Below are 25,277 nucleotides of genomic sequence, written 5' to 3' on the forward strand. Positions count from 1 at the left end.
AAGAAACACAGACAGACCTATGCTGGCTTTGAACCTTGGACCACATGAACCAGTTACATGTGCAAACCCCCTGACCCATCAGGTCCTACCGGTCACAGAGAGTTCTTCTGGTAGTTTTATTTTTATTTTATCTGTGGAATACACAAGAAAACTTCAACAAACTGGTCTTGAACCTTGGATCACTCAAGCAAGTTCACATGCTCATTCCTCCCATTGGATCACACAAACAAAATTGGATCTGGTGTAATTAAATTATATTTTTAGTCAGCAATGGGGAACAGCTTCTTCAGGTTTGAACCGCAGCTTTGCTGATTTCACCATCCTCCTAACTGCACAACCTGACATAAAGTCTAGCTATGAATTGTATTGAAGTTTGTATTGGACAAATGCTCTCACTCACTGCCATCAATACACCAAAAAAACATAATTAGGCCTACTACACTTTTACCAGAATTAAAACATGGTTAATTTTTGTAAGGGAAAAATGTTTTTGTCAAACTTATGTTTTGGCATATTGTAAAATAACTAAATATGAAACGACATATATTTACTTATAAATAAATAAATATAATTATTAATACTAAATAAAATACGCATTGTAAACTGTTATTTTGTTAGTCCAAAACTATTTATTCTCATCATCGGCTGATTCATTAATTGTTTGCGGAATGAGTGTCGAATCTGCAGACGTTGAATTAACAGGAGAGCGACTACAGCTTTACGTCACGTGTCTGTGTGACACGTCGTTCTGGAGCTCGCACACGGAAGTGTTTAGACGCATCAGCTATCAGAAGGAAGAAATAATAAAGGATTTCATATAAAATGGGTATGTTTACATAAACTACAAACACATTTTTTAAAACATTACGGACTAGTCACGTAGCGTAGCTAGCTTAAAGGTTTAAACTACGTTTTTGCTTGTTTACAAAATAAAGTTGGCTCTCTCGTATGCTAATGGATTTGTTTGTTAGCATAGTAGAAAACAAAAACGCATTAATTACAAAAAAAGATAAAGCTGTTTAATCTTTTAGAGCCTTGTCTATGTTGTTATTTTGTAATGATAGTCATAATTTCGTTTTACGATGATACAAACACTCCATTTACTTACCATGTGTATTTTAACACCCACTCAATAACTAGCAGCAGCAAGTCAATGCGCACTTTAGTTAAGAATCACAGCGGAATTTCATCTTTCTAAACCAAATTTGTATGCGATGACGAGTCTTGTTAGATCTCTATGTGGTTTGTATCTTTTTTAGGGGGCTTCTTTTCCAGCCTCTTCTCTGGCCTGTTTGGCACCAGAGAGATGAGAATTCTCATTCTGGGTCTGGATGGAGCTGGGAAAACCACCATACTTTACAGGCTGCAAGTGGGAGAGGTCGTCACTACGATTCCCAGTATGTATCGAGTTCACACTGGACTGTATATGGATAAAGAGTTTGTATGTGTGATACAATGTTATCTAATTTGATGTTTTCAAATGTGCACAGCCATTGGTTTTAATGTGGAGACGGTGACGTACAAGAACCTAAAATTTCAAGTGTGGGATCTTGGTGGACAGACGAGCATCAGGTTGTCATCAGCCCCATTGTTTCTTCTCCATAATGTTTTAAGACGCAAACCAAGCTAAAGATCTGATCTCCTTTCATAGGCCATACTGGCGGTGCTACTACTCCAACACAGATGCTGTGATCTATGTCGTGGACAGCAGTGATCGCGACAGGATGGGCATCTCGAAATCTGAGCTTGTGGCCATGTTGGAGGTTGGTCATATAGCTGGATAAATACCTTGTAACGGTCTGTTGTCAGTACAAGTGGATGATAATGTCTTGTCTCTCAGGAGGAGGAGCTTAAGAAAGCCATCTTGGTAGTATTTGCCAACAAACAGGATATGGAACAAGCCATGACACCTACTGAGGTAGCCAACGCTCTCGGCTTACCTGCACTGAAAGACAAAAAATGGCAGATTTTCAAGACATCTGCTACCAAGGGAACTGGTCTGGATGAGGCAATGGAATGGTAATCCTTACATTGTGTATATATGTGCATACCATGATGGATACTTACAGGTCGAAATACTTAATCTTTCCTCAAATGTTTCACATTGCAGGCTTGTGGAGTCCCTGAAGAGTAAGCAGTAAATGCACACAAGACGTCTATATGTAAATACCCTGATTTTGATCTGTGAACTTCAGAGACTTCTTATTGGGTGCCCCTTTGGACCAATGATGTCATTCTTCCTATTGTCTGAAGACCACGCTACTCCCAGAACAGAGACGCTGCGCTGTCAAGTGGTTGTGTCCATTTGTCAGAACGAACGAATGATCAGACAGTTCTCGGACTCAACAGTTCAACTTATAAAATAGTTTTTCCCCTTTTGCTTGTCTGTATTGATGCTTTGTAGAAATTTTTCAATGTTCACTACATTTGTACTTGATAACGTCAGAGGTGTTCGCTTCTTCAAATGGCCTTTTTCTTGATCCTGAATAATCAGTGCAGCTGGGCATGAGTTTAAGTTGGTATATTTACTGGGTTAGATATTTAAGACTAATTGTCATTTGTATGCATTGGATTTGTAACAGCATATTTATATTTGCACGTGTACAGCGCTTCTGCGTATGGCTGTGAAATAAATATGCAGTCAAGACGTATTGCATCATGTATAACAACAATGCCTAGACTTTGTTTTATTAAAATGTTGCAAAAATCCATATATTTTACAGAAAATATGGGGTTACGGTAAACTGTCACATGTTATATGTTACATATTTGAGGATGAGGTCTTGAAAAAACAAACAGCAAGAAAATGGATTCACTGCATTATAGCCAAGTCTCTCAAAGAGCTGCTGCCTTTGTGTTTCTTTGCTTTATGTCCTGACCTCACCGACTGAATTTTCCTCTTTTTGGCGTCATTTTTCTTTAGTTGCTTCTTCACCTTTTTTCTGGCAGCGATGTCAGGATTAACAACAGCCTGCAATTAAAAAGATGGTCCCATTATAGGAGAAACATGAATGTGAAATCTAATTGAAAGTTTTCTTCAAATGCGGCAGCCCATACCTGCATGGCTTTGTGTTTCTTGCGGGAAGCTCGTCTCTGTGTTGCCTCTTTCTGCACAGCGACAAAAGCCAGAGAGAAACGCTCCAGACCGACCAGCTTCTTTAACAAATCGATTAATTCCTGAGCCAGGTTCTTCAGCGTGGGATCTGATGAAAGCCAATAATAAAGATCAACAGAATTCAATGCTAATGTTAGTTCAAACCTCTTTGAGGTCGATCTTACCTTGGTCTGCATATGTACTGTCCAGCTCTCTGTAAAGCGGAGCAATAATAGTGGTCAGGTAAGGTCCGAGCCGATCCTTGCCGAGATCCACAGCTATGGCTCCCAAGAACTTAAACACACAAGTTCTCTAAAAAAAAAAAAAAAAAGTGACAGAGATCATAACTTACTGAGAGCAATGGATATTTTAGCACCAGATCAAATACATCCAGGTTAAGTTTAAAAATTGCATCTCAAGCCACACAAACCTTCAAATGCACTTTAGGGGTGTTGGCTGCTTCTCTTTTGGCCAGCAATGAAAGCTTCTTCATGACCCAGAGGAGCATTGGAGGCCGGTTCTCATTCTGTTGCTCTTCAAGCTCCTGCACCTCTAGATGATCCTTATCCATCTCTTCTTCATCATCTTTCATATTCTGTGTCGTTTCTTCCTCCGCACCCTCTACCTCTTCTTGTTCCTCTTCGATGTCTTCTACCTCCTCCTGTTTCTCGGTTTGGTCTGCGATGTCTGACTCCGGTGAGATGAGATAAATCACCTTGGCCACGTAGAGCAAGTTCTTTACCACCTGGATATGGTTACAAAAAGGCATATTAGTGCTGACAAGTGACATCACAGGGTTGCTCAAGCTGGATTGGTTATACTTCCTACCTGCTCCCCAGAAGCAACATCCAGGAACTTTGACTGCAATTGGTAACAGAAAGATAAGACCAGCTCTCTCATCTAAACCGTGGTGAAGAAATTATAACGTCAGACATAAGATCAATCTTATCGATGTGTACATTTAATGCATTTAGGTTCCTTGCCTTTTTATCCAGATTGCTGGAGAGAAAAACCGCAGCCACAGGCTGTTTGGGTTTTTTTATGTTGTCCTGAGACCTCCACAATGTAAGAAGATCCTCAGGTTTATGAGCGGCAAACAACAAACCAAAGATCTGGGATGCAGTCAGCCACACCCAAGAGTGAGGATACCGCAGATGTGAATCAATATGACCTGGAGAGAGATGATACAGGGATGACATTGATCTCTCAGGTTATTTCTGTTTTTCTAACCATGTATTTATGAATATTCGCACCCCAGATGTTTTCGAGCAGGTCGGCAGGTTTATGGAGCTCCAGAAAACTGCAATCTTTGATGAGTTTGACGACAAGAGTGAGGTAACCGAACAGCAGTCGGTCTGCAGCCTTCTCATCCTCCTCTTCCTCGATCTGATCAAATCAACAAATCAATCGTGGCGAAAACAAATTTCAAAAGCACATTTAAATACACAAAAGCAGTGCTCACATCTTCAAAGTTGGTTGTGTGGATCTCTCTCTCTATCAGGGGTATCAGGGCTTCTAGCCTTCGGGTGAACTTTTCTCCTTCCACCTCTACGAAAAGCCCACACATCTGAGTTCCCAGTCGCCGTAGAGCCATCTACGATATTGCCCACACACAAATGGTTAAAGCTAGAACTTTCAGCAGAAAAAAAGTAAAGGTGTAATTTAGCTTTACTGACCTTCTCGCCTGTTAGCCAGTTGTTGACAAGACTAAACATGGAATTCTGATGCTGCACATCCAATTTATTCAACAGTGACTTGACGGCCAGGGCAGCCATCTTCTTACAAGATGCTGAGTCATCGTTCAATATCGTCAATGACAACGGTACGAAAAACAGACCGCAGTGCTCGTGCAAAAGTTTCTGAAAAGAAAACAAACAGAAAGCATTACGTCTCTTGATTTGATTACAATTATGCAGGAGATGCATTGGATTTTGTCGCAATGCGCATGCGTGCGAGTCAAATAAACTATGCTCTGCAACCTGTACATTCGACTGTGCCCGTATGCTCCAACACACGTAAAAAACACTATACTCTGGGCTTTAGTTTCCAAACATAAGAGAGAGCTGTGTCTCTTATTATTATTATTAAGAAGTTTATACAAATAAGCGAGACCATACCTGAGGGAACGTCTGGAAAATAAAAGCCAGCATCTCAAGGGCAGACTGCCTGCCGGTGTCATATTCATAACTGCAAAGAGACAACAAAAATACTTTCATCTGTCGTATCTGAAGTAAACACTCATCTATGATAGACAACAAAATGATATTCTGTAAATGTACCTAATCTGAGCAACTATAAAGTCAAAATGACCCTTCAGTTTCTTCCCCAGTGGATAGTCCATCAGGTACTTCAGGTAGATCTGTAGCCAAAACAGAAGACATTTTTTACTCATAAGCCACTCAAAACACAACGCAAGAACATCATCCTAGACATTTTTTTCTACATAAGTAAAGTGAAGATTAGGAAAGAAAATGTTAACCGCATACCTGTCTGCATCGTATGCGGACCTGTTCGTGGTTCCCATTGATGGAGAGCTTGGCCACCTTCTTCATCACGTCCTCCATTTCCGGCACCACCAGTTTTCTGGAGAGGATCGCCTGCAGGACCATCAGAGGGAGCCAAGCTTTAACCCTGGACAATAATGCTCGGGGTGGACAGCACAATAATACACAGCTTGCAACATGAGAGTCCACGCTTTTGCTCACAACATGATCAAAATATTGCCATATCTAAAATGCTTATAGACTAACTGCATTCACCCTAGGTGCGAATGAAGCAACTAAAAAAGTTGGACCCTTGAATATTTTGAGTTAACTAGCATCATTCGCGTGTGAAATTCCCATCATTCGCATGTGAAATTTAGATGTGAGACCGCAAATTGCCGGCTTTAGCTATCTTGTAGTTTCACGATGTGTATATATATATATATATATATATATATATGTATATGTATATGTATAGCTCAAATTGATTAAAGAGCGTTTTTTACAACTTATCTGATTGTCCGACCTCCTCACTCACTTTCTTCAAAACAAGATAAAAGTACGAAGATGTGTCGTACAGCTCCGGGTGTCCCCATACAGCGACGGTGATTTTCTCCTACATTGTTGTTTCGTATTTCTGCCTCCACTCGCTACATCGTAATCACGTCATTACTAGAGCAAATTCCTGAATGGTTATTGTACCGCAAATATCCGCCAAGAGGTCGGATACTCGCCCAAAATGCTTAATTCGTGTGAATTGTGCCGCAAGATGTCTACCACGTCTTTGCATTGACTTAACACTTCATTCGCATCTGGTATGAATGCACAATAAGTGTACAGCATGATTAGAAAGTTCACACACGTGTATGCTTATTATGTCCGAGTCAGATTATGTGGGTTAAACTTACCCTTAAAAGTCCAAATGCAGTGGCTCGCCGAGAGCTATCATAAATGTCCTCCTCAGCGTATCCCAAAAGCACCTGCAGCTGAGTTTCTGATATATGCTGCGTAGCACTCTTCACCAAAACAGTAATGGCCTACCAAAAACAAAAAACATATGAGGTTTATTCACATTTACAGTCCAAAACAAGGATGTACACATCTTGTAAAAGAGAAGAAGTCTGATACCTTGAAGCAGGTTTGGACCAGTTGAAAGTTCTCGCCCCGGGCGGCTCCCACTTTGCTGTAGTCCTTCAACAGAACAAAGAGCTGTTTGGTCAGCTGATCGAAATTCTGCTCCACAGCGGGCAGAGGGAACTTCAGGATCCAGATGAAGGCCTGCAAGGCTTCTGAAATGACCTGCAGGGCACAGGAGAGTGTTACACACTAAATCTAGCAAATAGTTTTCACTGAAATACTCGAGTCACAGAAAATTTCAGACCTTCACGTGCATAGAGTTAACACAGTCCAGCAGGAGCGAGACGAACGGATCCAACATCTCGATTACTGATGGGACAGATGAGTTCACCTTTGAAGACCTCAGACTGCAGTGGAGCAACTGTGAGAAGTCAATGAGAAAAAATATTATTAAACACAAGCGAACATCCTTGGGGTATGTTTACAACCTGCAACATATTTGTAATGCTCCGGTGCATGTGAATTAAGTCGGTAACCATTAGGCTTACAACAAGCTCTCATCCACGATGTAAACATATAACAATTAATGCTAAAAGACGACACTTAATCACATTATATTTATGCATTTGGCAGACACTCTTATCCAAAGAGACTTGCAGTGTCTATACGTATATATTTTAGTATACCGTTCTCTGGGGATCTAACCCATGACCTTTGTGCTGCTCATGCAATGCTCTGCAAACAAAGCTATAGGAACACTTAAAGGAGATATTGTCTTACGCTAAGACCCGTTTCCACCAGGATGTGTGTGTTGGTTTTGCTATTAATGGCGGCTTTCACTCCGCCCCTCTTTGGAGTCGGCATCAGCAGCAAGCAGCTGGGCGGAGGCAGCCGGGGATCTGGAGGAGGAAGGACCTTCTCTCTGGAAAAAGATTAAATTGTTTAAAACCACAGCGTGCTGGTTATGCTGGTGACATTTGGGCGTGCACGTGTAGAGTAGCGTACTTGTTTTTGCTGGTGATGAGTGGAAGGCTTTGGCTGATGAGGCCGTGGCTGAGCAGTAGGATGGATTGAGGGCTCATGCTCTCATTGAGCAGAAGACCAGACACGATTCTCCTCAACACAGCATGCACTCGCCTCGACACCTTTAAACTGGCTGTGTTCTCCAGTATCTGAAAAACAAAGATGAAATCTCTTTAATATTCGCCTATTAGCTTCTTTGGGGATGGGTGTTTATCTGCTGTCCTTTACCTCTTTGAGCGGGAGGACGAGATGAACAACGCGTTCTTGACTGCAGAAACGCGCCACTAACTCGTACGAGTCTGAGCTTTTGCTGTGCCGGGCCTCCATCAGTTTGGAAGCGATCCCTTTGACGTCCTTTTCCTCAGCAACGGCTCCAAACAGCTCATTGTTGAAGATCTGGTTAAGGCAGAGCGAGTTAAAAAAAATCCCAATCTACAGCTGTTTACATTGAAAGACAATACTGATGGTGTCATATACCGAAATGAGCATGTCCATGCACGGATCAAGATCTCCGCCGGTCAAGGTTGGTGTCAGGATGGAGAGTAAATGGTACACGGTGAAGGTCAGCACATGGACCTAAAAAAAAATTATATATTGCTTTAGGGCTAAGTGGTATGACATTATAACCCTTTACCCAAAAAATAAAATGTTAGACGTATCAGATTTTTATATTCTGTGTATTCCGGCAATGAAAATAAGTGGCCGTGGCTAACATGGAAGTTCACATGTTAGACTGAGTGTGACGGAGAAACGTTTAAATAATCCATTCAGTGTAATTTATAATATCTATATCTACAGATCCGTCTCTCATATATTAGTATTTATCCTGCCTATAGGTTTTTGCAATATCACTCTAACTCGCCCAAATTTTAAAGCTATAATGAGCATTTAGTTAAAAGTGGCAAATTTCTGCACATTTTTTTATTTCAAAAGCAATATAAACTAAAAACAATGTATACCATGAAATATACAGTTGCGGTTAAAATACAATGACTCATTTTTGCAAAATGGGACATTTTTGGTCATACCGCCCACCACATCTTATAATATCAAAACATATTTAACCCTGAAAATCCTGAAAAAGGCTTTAAAAAATGCCTAAAAAGGACACAAATTGTACCTGCTTTGTTTATTGTATCTTAAACGGTCTACATCATTTGAATCACAAGAATTTCAGCTTTGCAAAGATATGTGACATGTGTGTTGTATTTGATGAAGTTTTCTGTAAAATAATGCAGTGTCCCTCCCATGGTACCCTGGGATTTTAAGGTGTTAAATCATACACTTATTACACACTTAAAGAGCAATCTTACCTGATAACCCTTCATCAGGACGGCCTGCATCTCTTTGAGAAGATAATGAAGGTACTGATGTCCGAGAGTCTCTATGATCTTCACCAAAGTGCTTCGAGCAATATCACGGATCTCCTGGAATCGGCTCTTCAGGTGAACGCACACTTTTAGCAAAACACTAAACAGATGCAGATCACAAAACAGTTAAAAAAGCAACAATGAACAGAGAACCTCTTCCTCAAACACTCGAGTTCCTGTTAAAGATGCCAAATGTTTTTGAATTCAGTAGATATCAACAAAAGTGAAATTTTACAAAACCTGAATCCCTAACAAAATTCAACATCAACTAATATGGTACACTGTATCCAATGCAAAGTGTGTGCGTGTGTTTACTGGGGTTGAACCACAATCTTTGTGTCGCTAGCACAATCTGGTGCTGTGTCCGAAACCGCCTACTACATACTATATAGTACGCAAAAAGCAGTAGGCGAGGCGAGTACAGGAGATAGGCATCACCCCCTGTATAATGAGTTTCAATTTCTCCCATCAAATCGACGATATAGAGTACCACATTGCACAACAAAACGAAACAGCTTTGTCCCAGCTGTGATTAACCACATGAATAATTTGAAGGCGTAATAAGGGTTTTTTGTTTTCTTTTTATTTATTTACTTTTAATTGTTATTTATTGATATATTTTATGCTGTTACTTTATATTACTGTTCTTATGATGTCCTTTTAGTGTTGTTGTTTTATTGTTGTTTTTTATTTGTCTGTGTGAGGAACTCTGAACTTGCCGCTGAAACCTAATTTACCTAAGGGTACAAAATAAAGGAACTTGAACTTGAGTAGTATGTCCGAATACATAGTATTCGAAAACCAGTATGCGAAAAGTACTCGGATGACCTACTACTTCCGGTTAGATTTTGCAGTGTGCATACGATGGACGCTTCACTATCCCATGATGCCCCGGATGAGGAGTTATCCAACGAAGAAGAAGAGGCATGCGGCCGTTTTCGCGCTGAAATGACATGACGTGATGACGACGTATGTCACGTGATGTAGCAACATGGCGGATGTAGTACGTCCGAATCTCATTCATACTACCCGGATTCATACTACACAGTACCTACTGTTTTAACGCCACTTCATCTAATTCAGTACCTACTATACAGTATGCGGTTTCGGACGCAGCCTAATGGGCGATTTATAGTCGTGCGTAGGTCCTACGGCGTAGCCGCGACGGCGTAGGTTCCGCGTCGGTTTTCATTTATACTTTTGCGTCGTCCTCCGCGTAGATGTGCAAACACACGCGAAACCGCTGGTTGGCAGTATCCACACATGTAACCACAGTAGCAGAGCGACCGTCAGAGAAGAAGAAGCTTGGCAAGTTAACCCACAAACGAAGAAGAAATAGCAACTTGTTGTGTACAATTTGAGAAGACCAGCAATGATGGAAGTAAATAAACAGCGACTTATGTTGCAGTTTGAGTTAAATCACTCCTCAACTTGGCTCATCTTTGTTTTCACCGTCTCAAACGGAAATACCTATGACACAGTTTTTTTTACCTGACGGGAGGGGTTCTGGTGGACCAATCACAGCGATTGCGGTCCGCGTAGAGCCGACGTGCTGTTACAAATTTTGTGAGGTGCGCGTCAGGCTACATAGAGCTACGCACAGGCTACGGATAGCCGTAGCTACGGCGTAGGACCTACCCACGACTATAAATCGCCCTTAAGTCTCTTTATGGAAGTGGTGCTACTAGGGGGCAATGTTTGCAACGGCTCTGGGCACATTCAGTTGCTTACCCAGGTAAGTTTTCCTCCATGATGTCCTGCGGCAGAGTCTTCATGAGTTGAACCACAGCAAAGGCGATGGGCACTCTGAGCACTTCATCATCTTTCACCTCCTTAGACTTCACAGATTTGTGTTCATCGTCCCGTTTTACCTGTAATACATAAACAACAGCACTACGGCTTTACCACAGAACCAGAGCAAGGCATGAGCATGAAGATAACCAATGGACAAAAATGTTATGTTTACTCTAAGCTCGCTTTTTAAATTGAAAAGGATTTATATCGTTCAACTGGAAAAGTCATCTCAAATGTGGTTTAATTTTTGTTGGGATGATGTGTTATGTCTACAATAATCAAAACTTTATTTATAATCTAAAACTTCAGATGAGGTTGAGGAACATGATTGTGGTCTGACCTTGGCAGTGAGACACTTGTGAAGTTTTGGCAGGACGCTCTTGGTGACCGTGTTATGAATGGATGCAAGGAGAGTCTCCAGATCTTCCTGACTCTGTGGAAGACCGCTGCTGACAACAGGGGGCGTTGTTTTCACCTGACTCTCTTTGCCTTTTTTTGATTTGACAGAGCCTTGTGTCTCTGTATCCATGACATCCGTTGCCGTGGAAGCAGCTGCATCCTCAGTTTCCATTGCATCCTCAGCATCGCTTTCGTCCGTCTCCGCGGTTTCAGCCGCCTCATCCTCAGGCCCTTCCTCTACAACGCTTTGTTCTGATACAAAGCAACCACAATTGAGTTATTTGTGCATCATGTGGGGGAACAGGAAGTATAAGGTGAATGTTATGACAAACTAACCTGTCTTCCTGTTTTTGGCAGCCTCGATTTCTTTACTGAGAGTCTTGTAGTCAAAGTGGAACGCCTCTAGAACGGTCACCAGCAAGCTACAATGACAAAGAGAGTCAGGCAATGATTTAACTTAAAAGGAAAGAATTCGGTGACAAAAGGACACAATTCATTGTCCAGTACCTGACAGCCAGTTTCTGTTCTGTTATCCCTGTATGTAGTACATGGACAAAATGTTTCAGGTAAAACAAATACTTGGACCAGGTCAGACGTCTGCACACGGCACCAATAAGCTCCACTGTGGCCGTTGTCATAGGTTCATACTGAGAAGAATTACAATGAATTAGTTTAAAACCAACACCAGTGACATAGTGAGGTAGGAATGCACCGAATGTTCGACAACCGAAACTATAAAGCAAAAATTTTAAACATGTCGGCAGTGTTGAAGCATATCAAAGATGCTATTTTTGGCTGAAAAAGTTTCAGTTGCTGAACATTCGGTGCAGCTCTAAAGTAAAATTTTCAAACATATCTAATGGAAATAAACCTTCAGCAGTTTCTCGTCATACAGAGTGATCATGGCATAAGGCATGATGTAATTTTGCATGGAGCGTGATGACATCACAATCGTGCCGTCGGTCAGCTGCTTGGCGAACTTCCGGAGCGCTCGACCTCTCCTGTGTATCTGAAACACGCACAAACAATATCAGACAAGGATTTGGACTTTTCAAGTTTCCCATTTTGCCCCTTACTGATGGACGGCGAAAGCAAGCGCTCCGATATTACCTGGATGTGTTTCATATGCTCAAAGAAATCCGACTCCGGATCGTTGTAATCCGTCAGCTGAACCAAGTCACGAAACTCTGATCGGTTCGGGAAGATCTTGATGAGACAGGCCAGGACTGCAGTGTATTCACTTCTTACGCTCTAAAAACAAAACGGAGACACTGATGTTTAAATGTATTTAAAAGATGAGTCATGCATAAGACCAAAATGTTGTGCGTTCGTACCTCAGTCTTGTTTTTTAAACCCTTGCGCACTGCATCCAGTATTGTGTACTGCACGATCTCTTTGTAATCCGCCTCTGGGCATCCGACTGCAGCGAGCTGCATTATTATCGTGGACAGGCACATGGTGGCGCAGTCGGCTAAAGACATATCTCCAATCTGAGGGAAAAAAACAAATTAGGCAAACTCAAATCAGGTCAGGTACCACTCAAATAAAGAAAAAGTATGAAAAATAATGGATTACTATATATCACCTGTATTGAATGGAAGCAGTTGTGCATGACAGTGTTCAGGTATTTCAGATCTAGCGTGCTCATCTCTTTAATAAACTTGGTGGCCTTCTGGAAAGCCGTCAGCCGAGCATCAAAGTGAATCTCATCCAGATGTCGGCTGTCGAACGAGTTGAGCTGGAGAGCAGATCAAACATGAAGAGAGAGACAGTCAAACATGAGGATGATTTAATAAAGATTTCTTATTGGCCCAGTCAGTACTTACCTGAACGACAACATCTGTGATGTACGTAAGATTGCCGTCCATGTCTGACAGGGTCTGTTTGGAGAGCAGAGGTCCATTAGGAGGGGTTTAAAGAGGAATGCGAATGTTTTGATGTTAAGAAATGAGTGAAAACTGACCTTGAACACCTCACACAGAGCTTGACGTGGAAGTTTGTTGTGGATGATGGAAAAAAGTTTACTGAGGGGTTTGAGAAACACGCCGGGCTCCGAACACTGACGGAGTAAGTTCTGTACTGTACCGAGGATGTCCAGCTCAGTTTCCTTAAGGAGAAATTAGTTGTTTCAATTTCATGAGAAGTTTTACAATTAATTATTCAATCTGACCAAGCTCTGACCCATCTTAAAACAAATCTGTGTGGGCCAATTTTAATGTATTAATAACCGTTGACACACCTGAGCAGTATTTGGCTTTTGAAGGTAAGGCAGAAGTAAACTGATAAGCATAGAGCTCTGCTCCTGATCGGTCACAAACCTGCTGATCCTGAAACAGGACAAAGCCACATAAACAATACAGTTTCACCACAAAAAAAAAGCAGAAGAATTGTTAGGATACTCGTGTGTATGAACAGAGACAGATGGGCTTACTTGGAGAGGATGTTGAGCTCTTTATTAACTTGAGGTCTGAACTTTTTCTTCTTGAGCCGTTCAGAGTTCTTCACAACTCCGCTGAGATATCGGAGCAGCGCGGGAATGTGAGGAAGCAGCAGGCGGCAACCCACCGTCAAAGAGTCTGGAGAGACATCAAAACAAGATTACATCGAACGAACCCAACACGTATACAACCCATGACCCCTTAGCTCTCAGTACCTGCGATGTCACTAGCGATGTCAGAGCTCTGGTCGGGCTCCGGGATCACGCAGTTGTTCACGATCAGCTCGGACTCGCTCTCCATGGGTTCAAAGTTAGGAGTGGTCAGCAAACACTCGGCTATGTCCATCACCATGGTCACAGTGTTGGGAGACACGTTTTTGGCGGACAAGAGAGCAAAAACATTGCGCAGAACGTCACACTCGGGGTGGCCTGACCTCTGCTTAGCAAGCAAAGGAAAAAACCTGAAAGAGACATTTGGTAGATGATTTTATCTATACATTTTGTCTGTATGTCTGCTCTGTTGGGATCGACCCTATGACCTTTTGCAAAGCTGATGCAATTTATGCTAATTTTTTTTACATCAAATTACACTAAAACATTTTAACACAATAAATAAAATAAGTCACCTGGGATTTTGGCTCCACACATGTATAAGCTTCAAGAGGGGTGTGGGTGCATAAGGGCTTTCAGTCGGCAGACGACACACCTGATGACCAAACAACACATGGAAATTTGCATCATTATCATTAAAAACTTGATCAGCCCCCTTGTATGCACTGTTGACAACAAAGTCAACAAAGAAATAAAACAAGCTGTTATCATTCCAGTAGAAGTACATGAAGACAACCCTACTGAACCTAAACTGGTTGCCTGGTTTTAGCAGGTCTCCCAGCCTGGTTTTAGCTGGTGTAGCAGGCTGGTTTTAGAGGGGTTTGGGACACTTTTTTAGCAGGTCAAGTTGGTCTTAGCTAGTCAGGATGGGAGATCAGCTGACCCACCAGCTTTTCCAGGCTGGGAAGACCATCTTAAATCAGGATAGACCAACCAACCAACCTTCCAGCCCAGTCAAGCTTGTTTAAGCCAGTGGGTCAGTTTAAAAAGTGTCCCAACCCCCTCTAAAACCCCTCTAGCTGGTCTTTTCAGTAGGGAAAATCACAGTATGTACAGATGGGCCTTTGAGTGTTTGTCTTTGATAACATTGGTCTTGACTGAATTAAATGTTCTCTATTTACGCTTACCTGAGGCCACACCACCGCTTCAAAAACAGCATCCAACTCATCTGCAGTGAAACTGTAGGACTCAAAGCCATCGAAGAAGTCCTGCACACGCAGAACCCCGAGACGACGCAAGTTCTTCAGTGGGCTGAGGCAACCAGGCTTCAACTACAGGAATATAATAACCAGACAGTATAAACATCTGAGACATAACACATGCGCTCTGTAAGAGGAATTTTCATATGAAGATGTTCATCACCTGTTCCCTTTGATCCAGTACAGACGACACAGAGGCTGTGAGGCAGAGCAGAATCTGCAGGACTTTGGGCAGGTAGATGTGGATGAGATGACCCAGTTTATGGATGAGGACGTCTATGACGTTGAGCAGACTGTGCTGTCGACCCAGAGGGAGAACAGCGGACAGGTTTGTCTCTGCTACGGTCCGTTCCACCGCAGCCAGACATGCTCCTGGTCAACAGCAGAAAGAGGAGTGAGAGGGATGCCTGATGAAGTTTTGAACTATCGTCATGGTGTGGATGTGTGTTTGGCTTTAGTTTTATATACTTAATGTTTGAAACATGATGTCTGGACACTGTTAGTATTTGTTGTTTTTGTGCCTGACAATCAAACTCTCTGCCTTTTGTGTGCAAGTTGAGTCAATTACACACCTAATGCAGCAATCAGTATCTCGGTTTGTTGCAGCAGAGCTTAAAACCTTCCTATATTTGTCAGTAAATGTTCAAAAATAAATATGAAGTGCTCAGGGTTTTCTCGAACAAATTGACTTGAATGCGCATCATGTGACAACACCCAAGACTTCCAATCTTCCCAGGAGGATTTGAGTGCAACATTAGATACAACGCAAGCCCTTTCATGTGCATACCTTCACTATGATGACGGACAGGTTCCAGCAGAAGATCTATAAACATGCCCATTTCCTCTGGCTGACATCCGGCCAAGAAGCGCAGGACTATGGATGAGCGTGATGCCGTCCCTGCCTTCCCCTGAAACTTATTACCAATCCTGGTGCGCATCCGGCCATAAAGAACCCTGGGGAAGCAAATAAACACTCACAGCACCTCCTCAATTACACTTAGAAGGGACACAACATTATTCACACGTATTATCAATGTGAACAAACCTCATAAGCATGGGGATAAGCTGCGGTCGATGTGACGCCTGCACTACAGATCCTTCCTCTGCGATGTTGAAGTGGACGATCTCGTCTTTGAAATGCTTGTCGTCCAAAAGCCTCTCAAGATTCTCTCTGTAAATGATGACAAATTGCATTAAATTATCATTGCAGACTGTGTACAATTTTTGCAGCATCTAGCGGTGAGACTGTGAATTGCAACTATTGGCTCAGTCCACAGCTCACCCCTCCCTTTGAAAACGCATCCTGAAGCTACGATAGCCACCACAAACATGTCTTTATCTGAGACAACATGGAAATGAAACAGTGTTTGTCCATTTAGGGCTACTGTAGAAACATGACAGCGACTTCCAAGGAGAGCCATGGTGTATGTAGATAAAAACGGCTCATACTAAGATAATAAAAACTATGCCATTGATTTTGTAAGGTCTTTATACACCAATGATAATATAGTTTATTTGCATTTCTGTCAATAGGTCCTTCTTAAAATTACACAATGCGCATTTAAAAGAAATTGAGGAATATCTCACATTCCATCAAATGGTATTGATGCATTTGGCAGACAATTTTATCCAAAACAACATTTAAACAGTGCATTGAGCAATACATGTGTTGCATGGGAATCACACCCATGATATTTCCATTGTTGTACAATACTCTACCACTACAGGATCTCTAAAATAAGTTAGAAAATGTATGTTTAAAAGTCAAAAAGCATCACAACAAAGTCTTGTTTTCTTGTTTAAAACACGTCCTAATAAAAACTGAAATGTCATAGAGAGTACCTTCAGATATTTGTACCTGCACCAAATACAAAAATGTGAGCAACTTAGATTTGTGAAATGAATATCTTAATAGACTAAAAGACTTCCTGAGGCAACAGAAGAAGTCCGGTAAAAGTTACATGAAACCCAAGAGCTCTGCTGTAGATACCATCAGTATCTGCTCAGGACATAAAGCACTCCATTCAGACCGTGACCTAGTTACTCCATCTCATACTGAAACAGCGTTATTATCATCTCTGAAATAAAAAAAAAAACAAATCTGATGTGGAAATGTGAATGTTGGTGCTTTATGCCAGAGGTCTTACTTGTAGGGCAGAATGCTTGGGTCCTTGTATGTCATCAAGCAGTCCAGTGCTATTTTCTGAATCTGTTGGTCTTTATGACACAGCAACTGTGGATTTATAGAAATGTATAATGTAGATTAAATTATAAAGTATAAATGTCTTTGGTCTGCGGAACACGAAGGAAGTTAATTTATGCAATGCTTGTAGCCAAACCGTTTTTTAAGCACCATTGACTTCCATAGTATTTTTCTTTCCTACTTTGGAAGTCAACGGAGTTCCTGATTCCTGCTTGATTACAAACATATTCCCTCGAGTGTTCAGCAAAACAAAGAAAAGTATACAGGGTAAGTAAATGATGACAGGATTTTTATTTTTGGGTGAAGAACCCTACCTCTGTGTACAGTTTGTTCAAGCTCGGCTCCAGATACAAAGCTTTGGGGTTGGTAAATTTGGAGAAGACCTTCAGGTGAGCGATGAGCTGTCTGCAAAAAATACAATGCAGATCTTAACAAAAACCAAACATATTATTCTTGTATATCATACACAGGCATCCAGCTGCAGGACCTTCAGGTGAATAAAGGATCAGATCACGTCTTACTTGGCTGCTGCTCTTCTTGGCACTTTTCTCTTGAATGGTTTGGAATCTTCCTCATTGTCTTCCTCCTCCATGTCAGCATCTTCATCTTCACCCATTTCTTGTTCTGAAGATCTGCTCCTCTTTAAAAGGTCTTGGGTGGGAGACACCAGCAGGTCGGCCGGGTAAAACTCATTACTGCCAGTAAACAAAGACCATAAAATTGACATAGGGAAGATGTATTTTTGTAGGCAAAACCCAAAAGCCAGTTTAATAGTCCAGAAGTCAATGGGTTTTTTGAATGGGGTTTTGGTTAAACTCCTTAAATAAGATCTTAGGTTAACATAGGCCCAAGATATTTGCACGTTTTACTCACGACATAATACACATCAGTTATACCCACACTCAGGACTTTTTTTAAGCTTTTACATATCTTTAAAAGGGTGGTTGCTAACAAGTTGCTACAAGGGACTAGACTTTGTTGGGGACTTTAAACGTTTTCATGCATAAAGATTTTAAAAACAACGCACCATGGACACAATTCCCAACAACCATTCATCCTCAGAGTATTTCCTTATCAGGAAACATGTTATTAAATGTGTTTAATAAAGTTTGAAAGAGCTGCCGGGAGCTTGGTGGTGATGACATTGATTTCGAGAGACAGTGCTGTACTTCGCTTGCAGCTTAAGGTTAGGCTAACACATTTAGACTTCAAAATGTATAAAACAGAGTTCATCTTGTTGGACAACATGCGCAAAACACACCTGATGAAACGCAGCAATAATGGACTGAGCTCTCGACTACGTGGTTCCACTCTTTCTGGAAACTGGGCCATGGCTTTCCACAGAAGGTTGCGAAAGTTTGTGAAGTCTGTTCGCTCGCTTGGGTCTGCTGCCTGGTCCAGCTGCTCCAGGAACAGAACTCCGACATCACCGCTGTCAATCACGTCTGTTCCCGGGCCTCTTATCTGCACCCGATTTTTTCCACCACCCTCCTCGTCGTCGTCGTCTTCATCGTTGTTCATCTGCAGCTCTTCCTCTGAGAAACGAACGACACATGAAATATATTTTGTACTGTAACAACCCTTTCATATTAAAGACTCTGGGACAGGAAACTGGTCGGTCACTTTATTTTCAAATAAACTCACCGGCTAAACCAGCGACCATCTCTAGATGTTCGTAGTACACCTTCCAGAAAGATTTGTTGTCCATTTCTTTAGCATGTGACCTAAGTCAATGAAAACACATGAAAGCAAAGCTCAAGAAATAAAGCTAAAAAAACACCCCAGAAAATGAGCATTAGTGTCACACTTACACTAAAAGATCAATAACAGCATCCCACAGAGGTCGAAAATTTACAAACAGCATCGCAATGAGATAGCGAAGAGGAATCTGTAAAACAACAACAAAAACACTAAGACGACACTTTTTAAGTAATCATAAACCATTTAACAGAAATTGCCACCTCTTTTTCAAATGAAAGATAAAAGCGTGCACACCAAACACGAAATTCAATGATTTGCGCAAGTAGATTGCATACAAAGTCAATGAAAATGCTTGAATAGATGCGAACTAGCGTGGGGCGATGCGAAAGACGCGAATTTGGCAGTGCGATTGCTGAGAAAACACAATTCAGGAGTGAGTCTTGCTCCGTACAGACATTGTACAATCATTTATGGGAATCACTTCAATCCTGAAAGTTTGCAGTGTGTATGAGACCTATTGCACATGGCCTTTAGTTTTTGTGTTCTCGGTTAGTATTTTGTAAAGTGAATTGGGTTACTACAAAGTTGCAATGCATACGGATTCAGTTTTCTTTGTGGAACGATTATCAACGTAAATAAATACACTAATATTAAAGTTAATTGTTTAAATTTAACTTAATATTTATTCTAGGGCACAGCAGATTTACAAAGGGGCACATGCACCAGTAAAAAGGGTCTAGCGATGCCCCTAGTGTCAGATAAATGCGTCTGCTAAATGAATAAATATACCTCATGGAAGGGTCCACGTGGCAAACAGGGCTGCACCAGGTCATGACGGAGTTTTCGAAGGTGCAGCAGCTTTTCTCTGTAGTCCTGCACGGTGGCTGGAATCTGCTCAGCCTGCAGACAAATACGAAACACCGTCTGCACACTTGTGCTGTCCTCCCCCTGAAGAAAACACAGCTTAGGTTATTAAAACATCTGCAGATGGCCTTTTTTAAAACCATAATGTAATGTTCAACAAACCTGCGCTGGGAGATCAGCCTCAAAGTTTGACATAATTCTTAGACTCAGCAGACGAATCTGTGGAGAACAAAGACAAACCAACGGTTAAGGTTATGTAAAATCACAACTATTTTTTGATACTAAAGGGTTAAAAACTTTACCTTAGAGATGTTGGAGGAAAAATTGGACTGTAGTACATTGTTTAATTCCAACAAGGAATCATGGGACAGCTGAGAGGAACGACCGCTGAGTGAAAGTCTAGTGTAGTACAGATCACCTAACAGCAGCGCTGACAGATCAGTGGGGAATTTCCTGTAATGCACACACACACAAAAAAATTATAATCTAACAAGAAAGACACTTTCATACAAAAAAATGCTTGTTTTGATGCACATACTCTATAATATTCTTGACCAGCTCTACTGGGAGCAATGATAACACCGCCACTGTCTCACTGAAGCTCAGAAGGGTGCTAAGGGCCTGTCGAGCAACAAACAGCCCACCTGAGGATACGGGAGGATGGTATTAGAAACACACTACACATTACAACGTTTTTAAACCTATGCACATACTTCACAAACCTCTGCACAGGGTTTCACTGCACACCTCATCTAATAATCTATTCAGTAGTGCAGTCACTGCCGGTATAACACTTGCAGTTTCTAATGGCCTGCAAAACAATATCTTGTTTTATACAAAATCTTAAAATAAACAAATGACATTCACAGTAGCATCCTACAAATTTCAGCGTGCAACTTGACAACTAGAGGATTCTGGATGAAGATGTCTTTTACCTGACATGTGGAAGAAGGACCAACGCGGCCCAAGGAAGAGAAAGATCAGAGAGCGGTTGCTCTGCAGGGATGTCTATGAGGGACAGAATTTGCTGGGAAACAGGAACAGACTGGTCTCTTTCAGGTCTAGTTGACCTAAAACAGAATAAGCAATGGTCAAATATTTACATCATTAATATTCATCTATAAAGTATATCAAGCATTTCCGAGCTTACCTAAGTGGCTGCCCAGTAAAGACCAGTGGGTATTTCTCAAAAGCCATGGAGCCATCGGTGGGGGGCGGAGCTTTGGACATAATCAAGTTGACCAGCAATTCCATAACCAACTGCTTGTTCACAGAGTCCTTGCTGCAGAAGATCCGCTCAAGATACACCAGTAAACTGGGCAGGAATAACTACAGGAACATACGTCAGAGTTACAAAAGACACTTTTACACCACAACCCTACTGATTAGGGCGCTTAACTGACCTTCTCGAATTGTTTCATGTCAAACATCTCTTTGGCAAATGATAGAATAAGGTCTCGGTCTATTCCGCTGCTGAAGACCTGAGTGAGAGGAAAGAAATCATCAGGACCACACGAAAATCAGATGCACGATAACATTTGTGCAGGTTAAGACTAAACATACCTTTTTAACTAGTTCCTGAATACTGCTAGCGGGTAATGACAGATTCTCCCCCATAAGAAAAGAAGCGACAACCTGCAATAGCAGACTGCAGCAGGAGTACGAAAGTCCTGATGCCTGAACTAGATGAAGAAGTGTCTGTATACACCAAAAAAAAAAACATGTAAATATATGCATGACATAAGATTTAAGAATATAAAATATAATCTTTTAAGAAGCACACTTACATCACAGACCGACTGTGGTTTTGTGATTTTTGCTCCTTTGCGATGCTCCACCAGGGTGTGGTAGATATACAAGAGCCTCTCCAAGTGTTCATTAACCTGGTTTGCATCACTAACTTCCAGCTTTCCAAGTACTTCTTTCATAGCGTCCTGCGCGATACAATACACGGATCATGCCAAAAAAGTAAAAAAAAATCAAATACAGTTTAATAAGAACTGCACCTTAAACAAAAGCTTTATTCAGATGAAGGTCTCCTCACCTGTAAAGAGTCCCAAAGCAGCAGCAGATGCTCCTTATCAACGTAGTTGGCTGAAGATTCGACCATTTGATCCAGAGCTTCTTTAATGGAGTCCCAGTTGAAATCGACGACCTGCTTGTCTGCTGGTCCAAGTTTCTTCAATACCACTGGAAGAGCCTGATAAGAAACGCATTGCTAATGTAGACGAGCAAATGTTAATTGTGTGATGGTCTTGGGTTTTAAGTAACAATGATCTTACAGTGGTGGCACAGGAGTGGAACATGTTACAGACTCCGCGACACATCTCAAAGATCAGCTGACCTACTCCTTTGGCCTTTTGAGGATGCTCAGACAGGTTTACGAACATGAATGTCAACAGAGCATCATAATCTGACACCTGTGAGATAAGAGACAAACACATTGAGCCCATATATAACAACAGAGGATGCGACTACTGAATTTTGGTTTAGTTTTTAAAATGACACAGGAGACTGAGGACTCACCTTTCTCATTAAAAAAGAGAAGCTCTCGGCAGCAAAGTTGCGGATGTGATCCTTCTTATGGGCCAGAAGTTTACTGTAAAGACTGATTTGAAGACAAAATATTACATTTAAAACATATACTGGACATATAAACAGCCAGACAAAGTCATAATTTTAAAATAAACCCTGATTGGACTCCACTTATTAGATGTCTACATATATACTACATACATATTAATAAAAATTTTGAAATTTTAAAAGTAGATTTACTTAAAGGGGTCATATTACGAGTCATATTATGCTTTTGGTGTCCCCAGAGTACATATGTGAAGTTTTATCTCAAAATAACACATAAATAATCTATTATAGCATGTTAAAATTGCCACTTTGTAGGTGTGAGCAAAAATGTGCCATTATTGGGTGTGTCCTTTAAAATGCAAATGAGCTGATGAAATGCAAACACTGATAGCAATTATGGTGGTTTGTTGAAATTGAAACTTAATTGTGCCGTCAATTATTTTTTCTCTTTTTTAATAAAATAACTATTACAATGCATAAAACAAACATCCAAGCATACATAAATGCAGCAAAAAAATTAAAATGTTAACTGATATATCTTTTTTCTTACCTGTAAATCTTGTCCATATCTTTTACCATCATCCTCCAGAGATATTTGTAAAGGTACGACAAGCAGGTGAAGGCCGATTCCAGCACTTCAGTGTCCTGTTTGTCTAGCAAAGACGTGATGATGAGGAAGAAATCAGAGAAGTGGACATAAAAGTCATTTTGGAGGTCTCGGGCGAGCTGCACAACAAGACTGAAAGAGAAAGAAACTTAGTCAATCTTCACAATAATAACAACAGTCAGTCTTGCACCCAACTCATTTTTTTAATTATTGCAAACAGAGCCCTATACTGTACATTTATGCATTTGGCATATACTTATATCCAAAGTCACTTACAGTGCATCTATGAATCGCAACCTTTTGCTCTGCTAATGCAATACCCTACCAGTTGAGCTACAGGAACACCATATAGACTTCTGCAAACACTGATACATGCATGTTTTTATTAAACCCGCCCTTACTCCAATAGAGGTTGGAAAGCCATGCTGTTCTTCACAGACAGGTGGGTCTTCAGACTCTCCACAATGGCATTTTGGTGAAACACCAGCATGTTGAAGGATTGACACTTGCTTGACACCTCTCGTGCAAATGTTGCTGTAAAACACACCGCTGGATTAGTGCTCTTGCATATATAATGGACATAAATGCTGATATAAACACCAGACATGTCACACCAACATCTAGCAATATCACTTACTGAAGTGCTCTGTCAAATTCAGGTCTCTCCATTTTGTCAGGCTCTCAAAGAAGTAGGTTTCTACCTCCTGATTAAGACAATAATAGGCAAAAATATATTAAATGCATTTAAAGGATCATATTAGTATTGTTAATAAGTCATATCTTGTACAACATCAACAGAAACACTGATCTGAAGGCAACATACCTCTCCATAACTTCCAGTCCGATCAATGCGATGGATGACATTTATGTTTACATTTGCGAGTCTCTCAGAAAACGTGAGGTACTGAAACAAAATTGAGATTCTGAGCTTACTGCAGAGATATCTATGCTTTAACAAGTATTATGAAACTTATCTGTTAAAAATAAATTCGCACATTTAAAAAAATATTATTTCTATGACATTTCTATGTGACACAAAGTACCGGTTTCAAAAGTAAAAGTGTCATACGCATATATAGCATAACATTAAAATTTCAAAAGAGAACAGCATGACCAGGCTCCAGCTCGTGCAGGTTTTTTCACTTTTAAATGATACTTACTCGGAAAGTATTTTCTGACTTATGGGACGAGGGCTTTGTTTTGAGCTTCATCTTGCTGTATTATCACACCATTAAAACGCACAAATCATAAACTAGCAGAAATAGAAATCAATGCTTTGAAGTTGTTGATACACATGCCGTGTTAGGAGGCCGCCATATTGAATGACGCATTATGGGCAACGCGCTGACTTTAACTACGTTTCAAAATAAAAGTCTCGATTGTCTTTCAGTTTTAAAAAAGGATCATTTGAAATTGTTAAGTCTTGTTGGAAAAACAAAACAGCAACTTTTGTTTTATTTAATACTTAATAATTGTAGAGGTGACCAGGTATTTTCTGCAGCATTTTTATTATATCTGCATCTTTTTCTGTTTTTGGGTCTAAGCTAAAACGTATCTTTTTGACTTGGCATATGAAGAAAACTCCCCACATAGCAATGTTGTTCCGGCCCAGCTCCGGCCCACACAACCAGTTTTCCTCGGCCCACATACAACGAAGAATGACGGCCCTTCAATGGCCCAGTTCTGGATTACAGACAATAGCACATAACTGGCCCAAACCTGGGCCAGAACAGGCCCTACAAACAAGCCTACGATGGCCCTTGCAGCCCTTACTTAGCCCCCAGGAAGCCCTCATGCAGCAAAATCCCCAGAGTTAAATAAACACTGCTGGATGTATATATTGTCCCAATCTTACAGAGTGTTAAAAAGTAACAATGAAGCAGAATTAAAAGCTTTGTTATCCTGTCTCTCACCATCTCTGTCTGAAACCTAAAATTGCATTTTACATCTTACTTGTAGAGTCATTTTCATACTTTAGGTTTAGATTTTGTTCCGTTTAAAGTCACCCTTATTGTGATTAGTGTTTGTTTTAGTTGGACTTGACTCTTGACTCTTCCCTTATTTAGTTTTTTGACTGCTGTAACTCTGTGTTTTAAGACATGTTGTTTACAGCAGGGAACAGACAGTACAGCAACTCTTTGATGGCGGTTAGCACTTTTAATAAAGTCTAAACATCATCAACTAAAAAACGTATGTATTAATTTAATGTTTGAACCCTTATCAGAAGTATCTTTCTCTGACAATAATGTGATACTACAGTATGAAATCCAGCTCTCTCATAGCAGTTTGTTATTCTGAAGAATTTTGAAACACTGACACCTAAAATTAACCG

The 25,277-nt window shown here is 40.8% G+C and overlaps 2 protein-coding genes across 2 annotated transcripts; one reads left to right on the forward strand and one right to left on the reverse strand.

The window, feature by feature from the left end:
* The first annotated feature begins 696 nt into the window (after nucleotides 1-696).
* Nucleotides 697-2,672, forward strand: arl1 (ADP-ribosylation factor-like 1). The gene is made up of 6 exons (XM_065265891.1): nucleotides 697-826; nucleotides 1,260-1,397; nucleotides 1,491-1,572; nucleotides 1,652-1,763; nucleotides 1,841-2,019; nucleotides 2,111-2,672. The coding sequence occupies exons 1-6, from the start codon at nucleotides 823-825 to the stop codon at nucleotides 2,139-2,141; spliced, it is 546 nt and encodes a 181-aa protein (XP_065121963.1). The 5' UTR covers nucleotides 697-822; the 3' UTR covers nucleotides 2,142-2,672.
* utp20 (UTP20 small subunit processome component) lies at nucleotides 2,657-24,255 on the reverse strand. Its single transcript, XM_065265890.2, has 62 exons — nucleotides 24,106-24,255; nucleotides 23,769-23,849; nucleotides 23,583-23,649; nucleotides 23,347-23,479; nucleotides 22,889-23,077; nucleotides 22,282-22,363; nucleotides 22,038-22,175; nucleotides 21,800-21,955; nucleotides 21,543-21,689; nucleotides 21,319-21,453; nucleotides 21,159-21,236; nucleotides 20,906-21,084; nucleotides 20,691-20,825; nucleotides 20,478-20,566; nucleotides 20,294-20,399; nucleotides 20,058-20,208; nucleotides 19,918-19,974; nucleotides 19,681-19,839; nucleotides 19,002-19,078; nucleotides 18,835-18,914; nucleotides 18,452-18,725; nucleotides 17,712-17,885; nucleotides 17,505-17,595; nucleotides 17,135-17,220; nucleotides 16,033-16,158; nucleotides 15,775-15,941; nucleotides 15,151-15,359; nucleotides 14,916-15,059; nucleotides 14,304-14,383; nucleotides 13,894-14,138; nucleotides 13,672-13,816; nucleotides 13,480-13,567; nucleotides 13,204-13,347; nucleotides 13,067-13,120; nucleotides 12,826-12,978; nucleotides 12,575-12,730; nucleotides 12,351-12,491; nucleotides 12,112-12,249; nucleotides 11,748-11,887; nucleotides 11,577-11,662; nucleotides 11,182-11,492; nucleotides 10,779-10,918; nucleotides 8,991-9,147; nucleotides 8,155-8,253; nucleotides 7,906-8,073; nucleotides 7,660-7,826; nucleotides 7,435-7,576; nucleotides 6,959-7,075; nucleotides 6,706-6,876; nucleotides 6,486-6,614; nucleotides 5,581-5,691; nucleotides 5,374-5,453; nucleotides 5,212-5,281; nucleotides 4,771-4,953; nucleotides 4,557-4,688; nucleotides 4,348-4,480; nucleotides 4,078-4,265; nucleotides 3,923-3,994; nucleotides 3,525-3,839; nucleotides 3,280-3,406; nucleotides 3,058-3,203; nucleotides 2,657-2,971 (listed from the first exon to the last, which is right to left on the reverse strand). The coding sequence occupies exons 1-62, from the start codon at nucleotides 24,154-24,156 to the stop codon at nucleotides 2,813-2,815; spliced, it is 8,448 nt and encodes a 2,815-aa protein (XP_065121962.1). The 5' UTR covers nucleotides 24,157-24,255; the 3' UTR covers nucleotides 2,657-2,812.
* Nucleotides 24,256-25,277: the final 1,022 nt, after the last annotated feature.

Source organism: Paramisgurnus dabryanus, chromosome 1, assembly GCF_030506205.2.
Source record: "Paramisgurnus dabryanus chromosome 1, PD_genome_1.1, whole genome shotgun sequence".
Taxonomy (NCBI): domain Eukaryota; kingdom Metazoa; phylum Chordata; class Actinopteri; order Cypriniformes; family Cobitidae; genus Paramisgurnus; species Paramisgurnus dabryanus.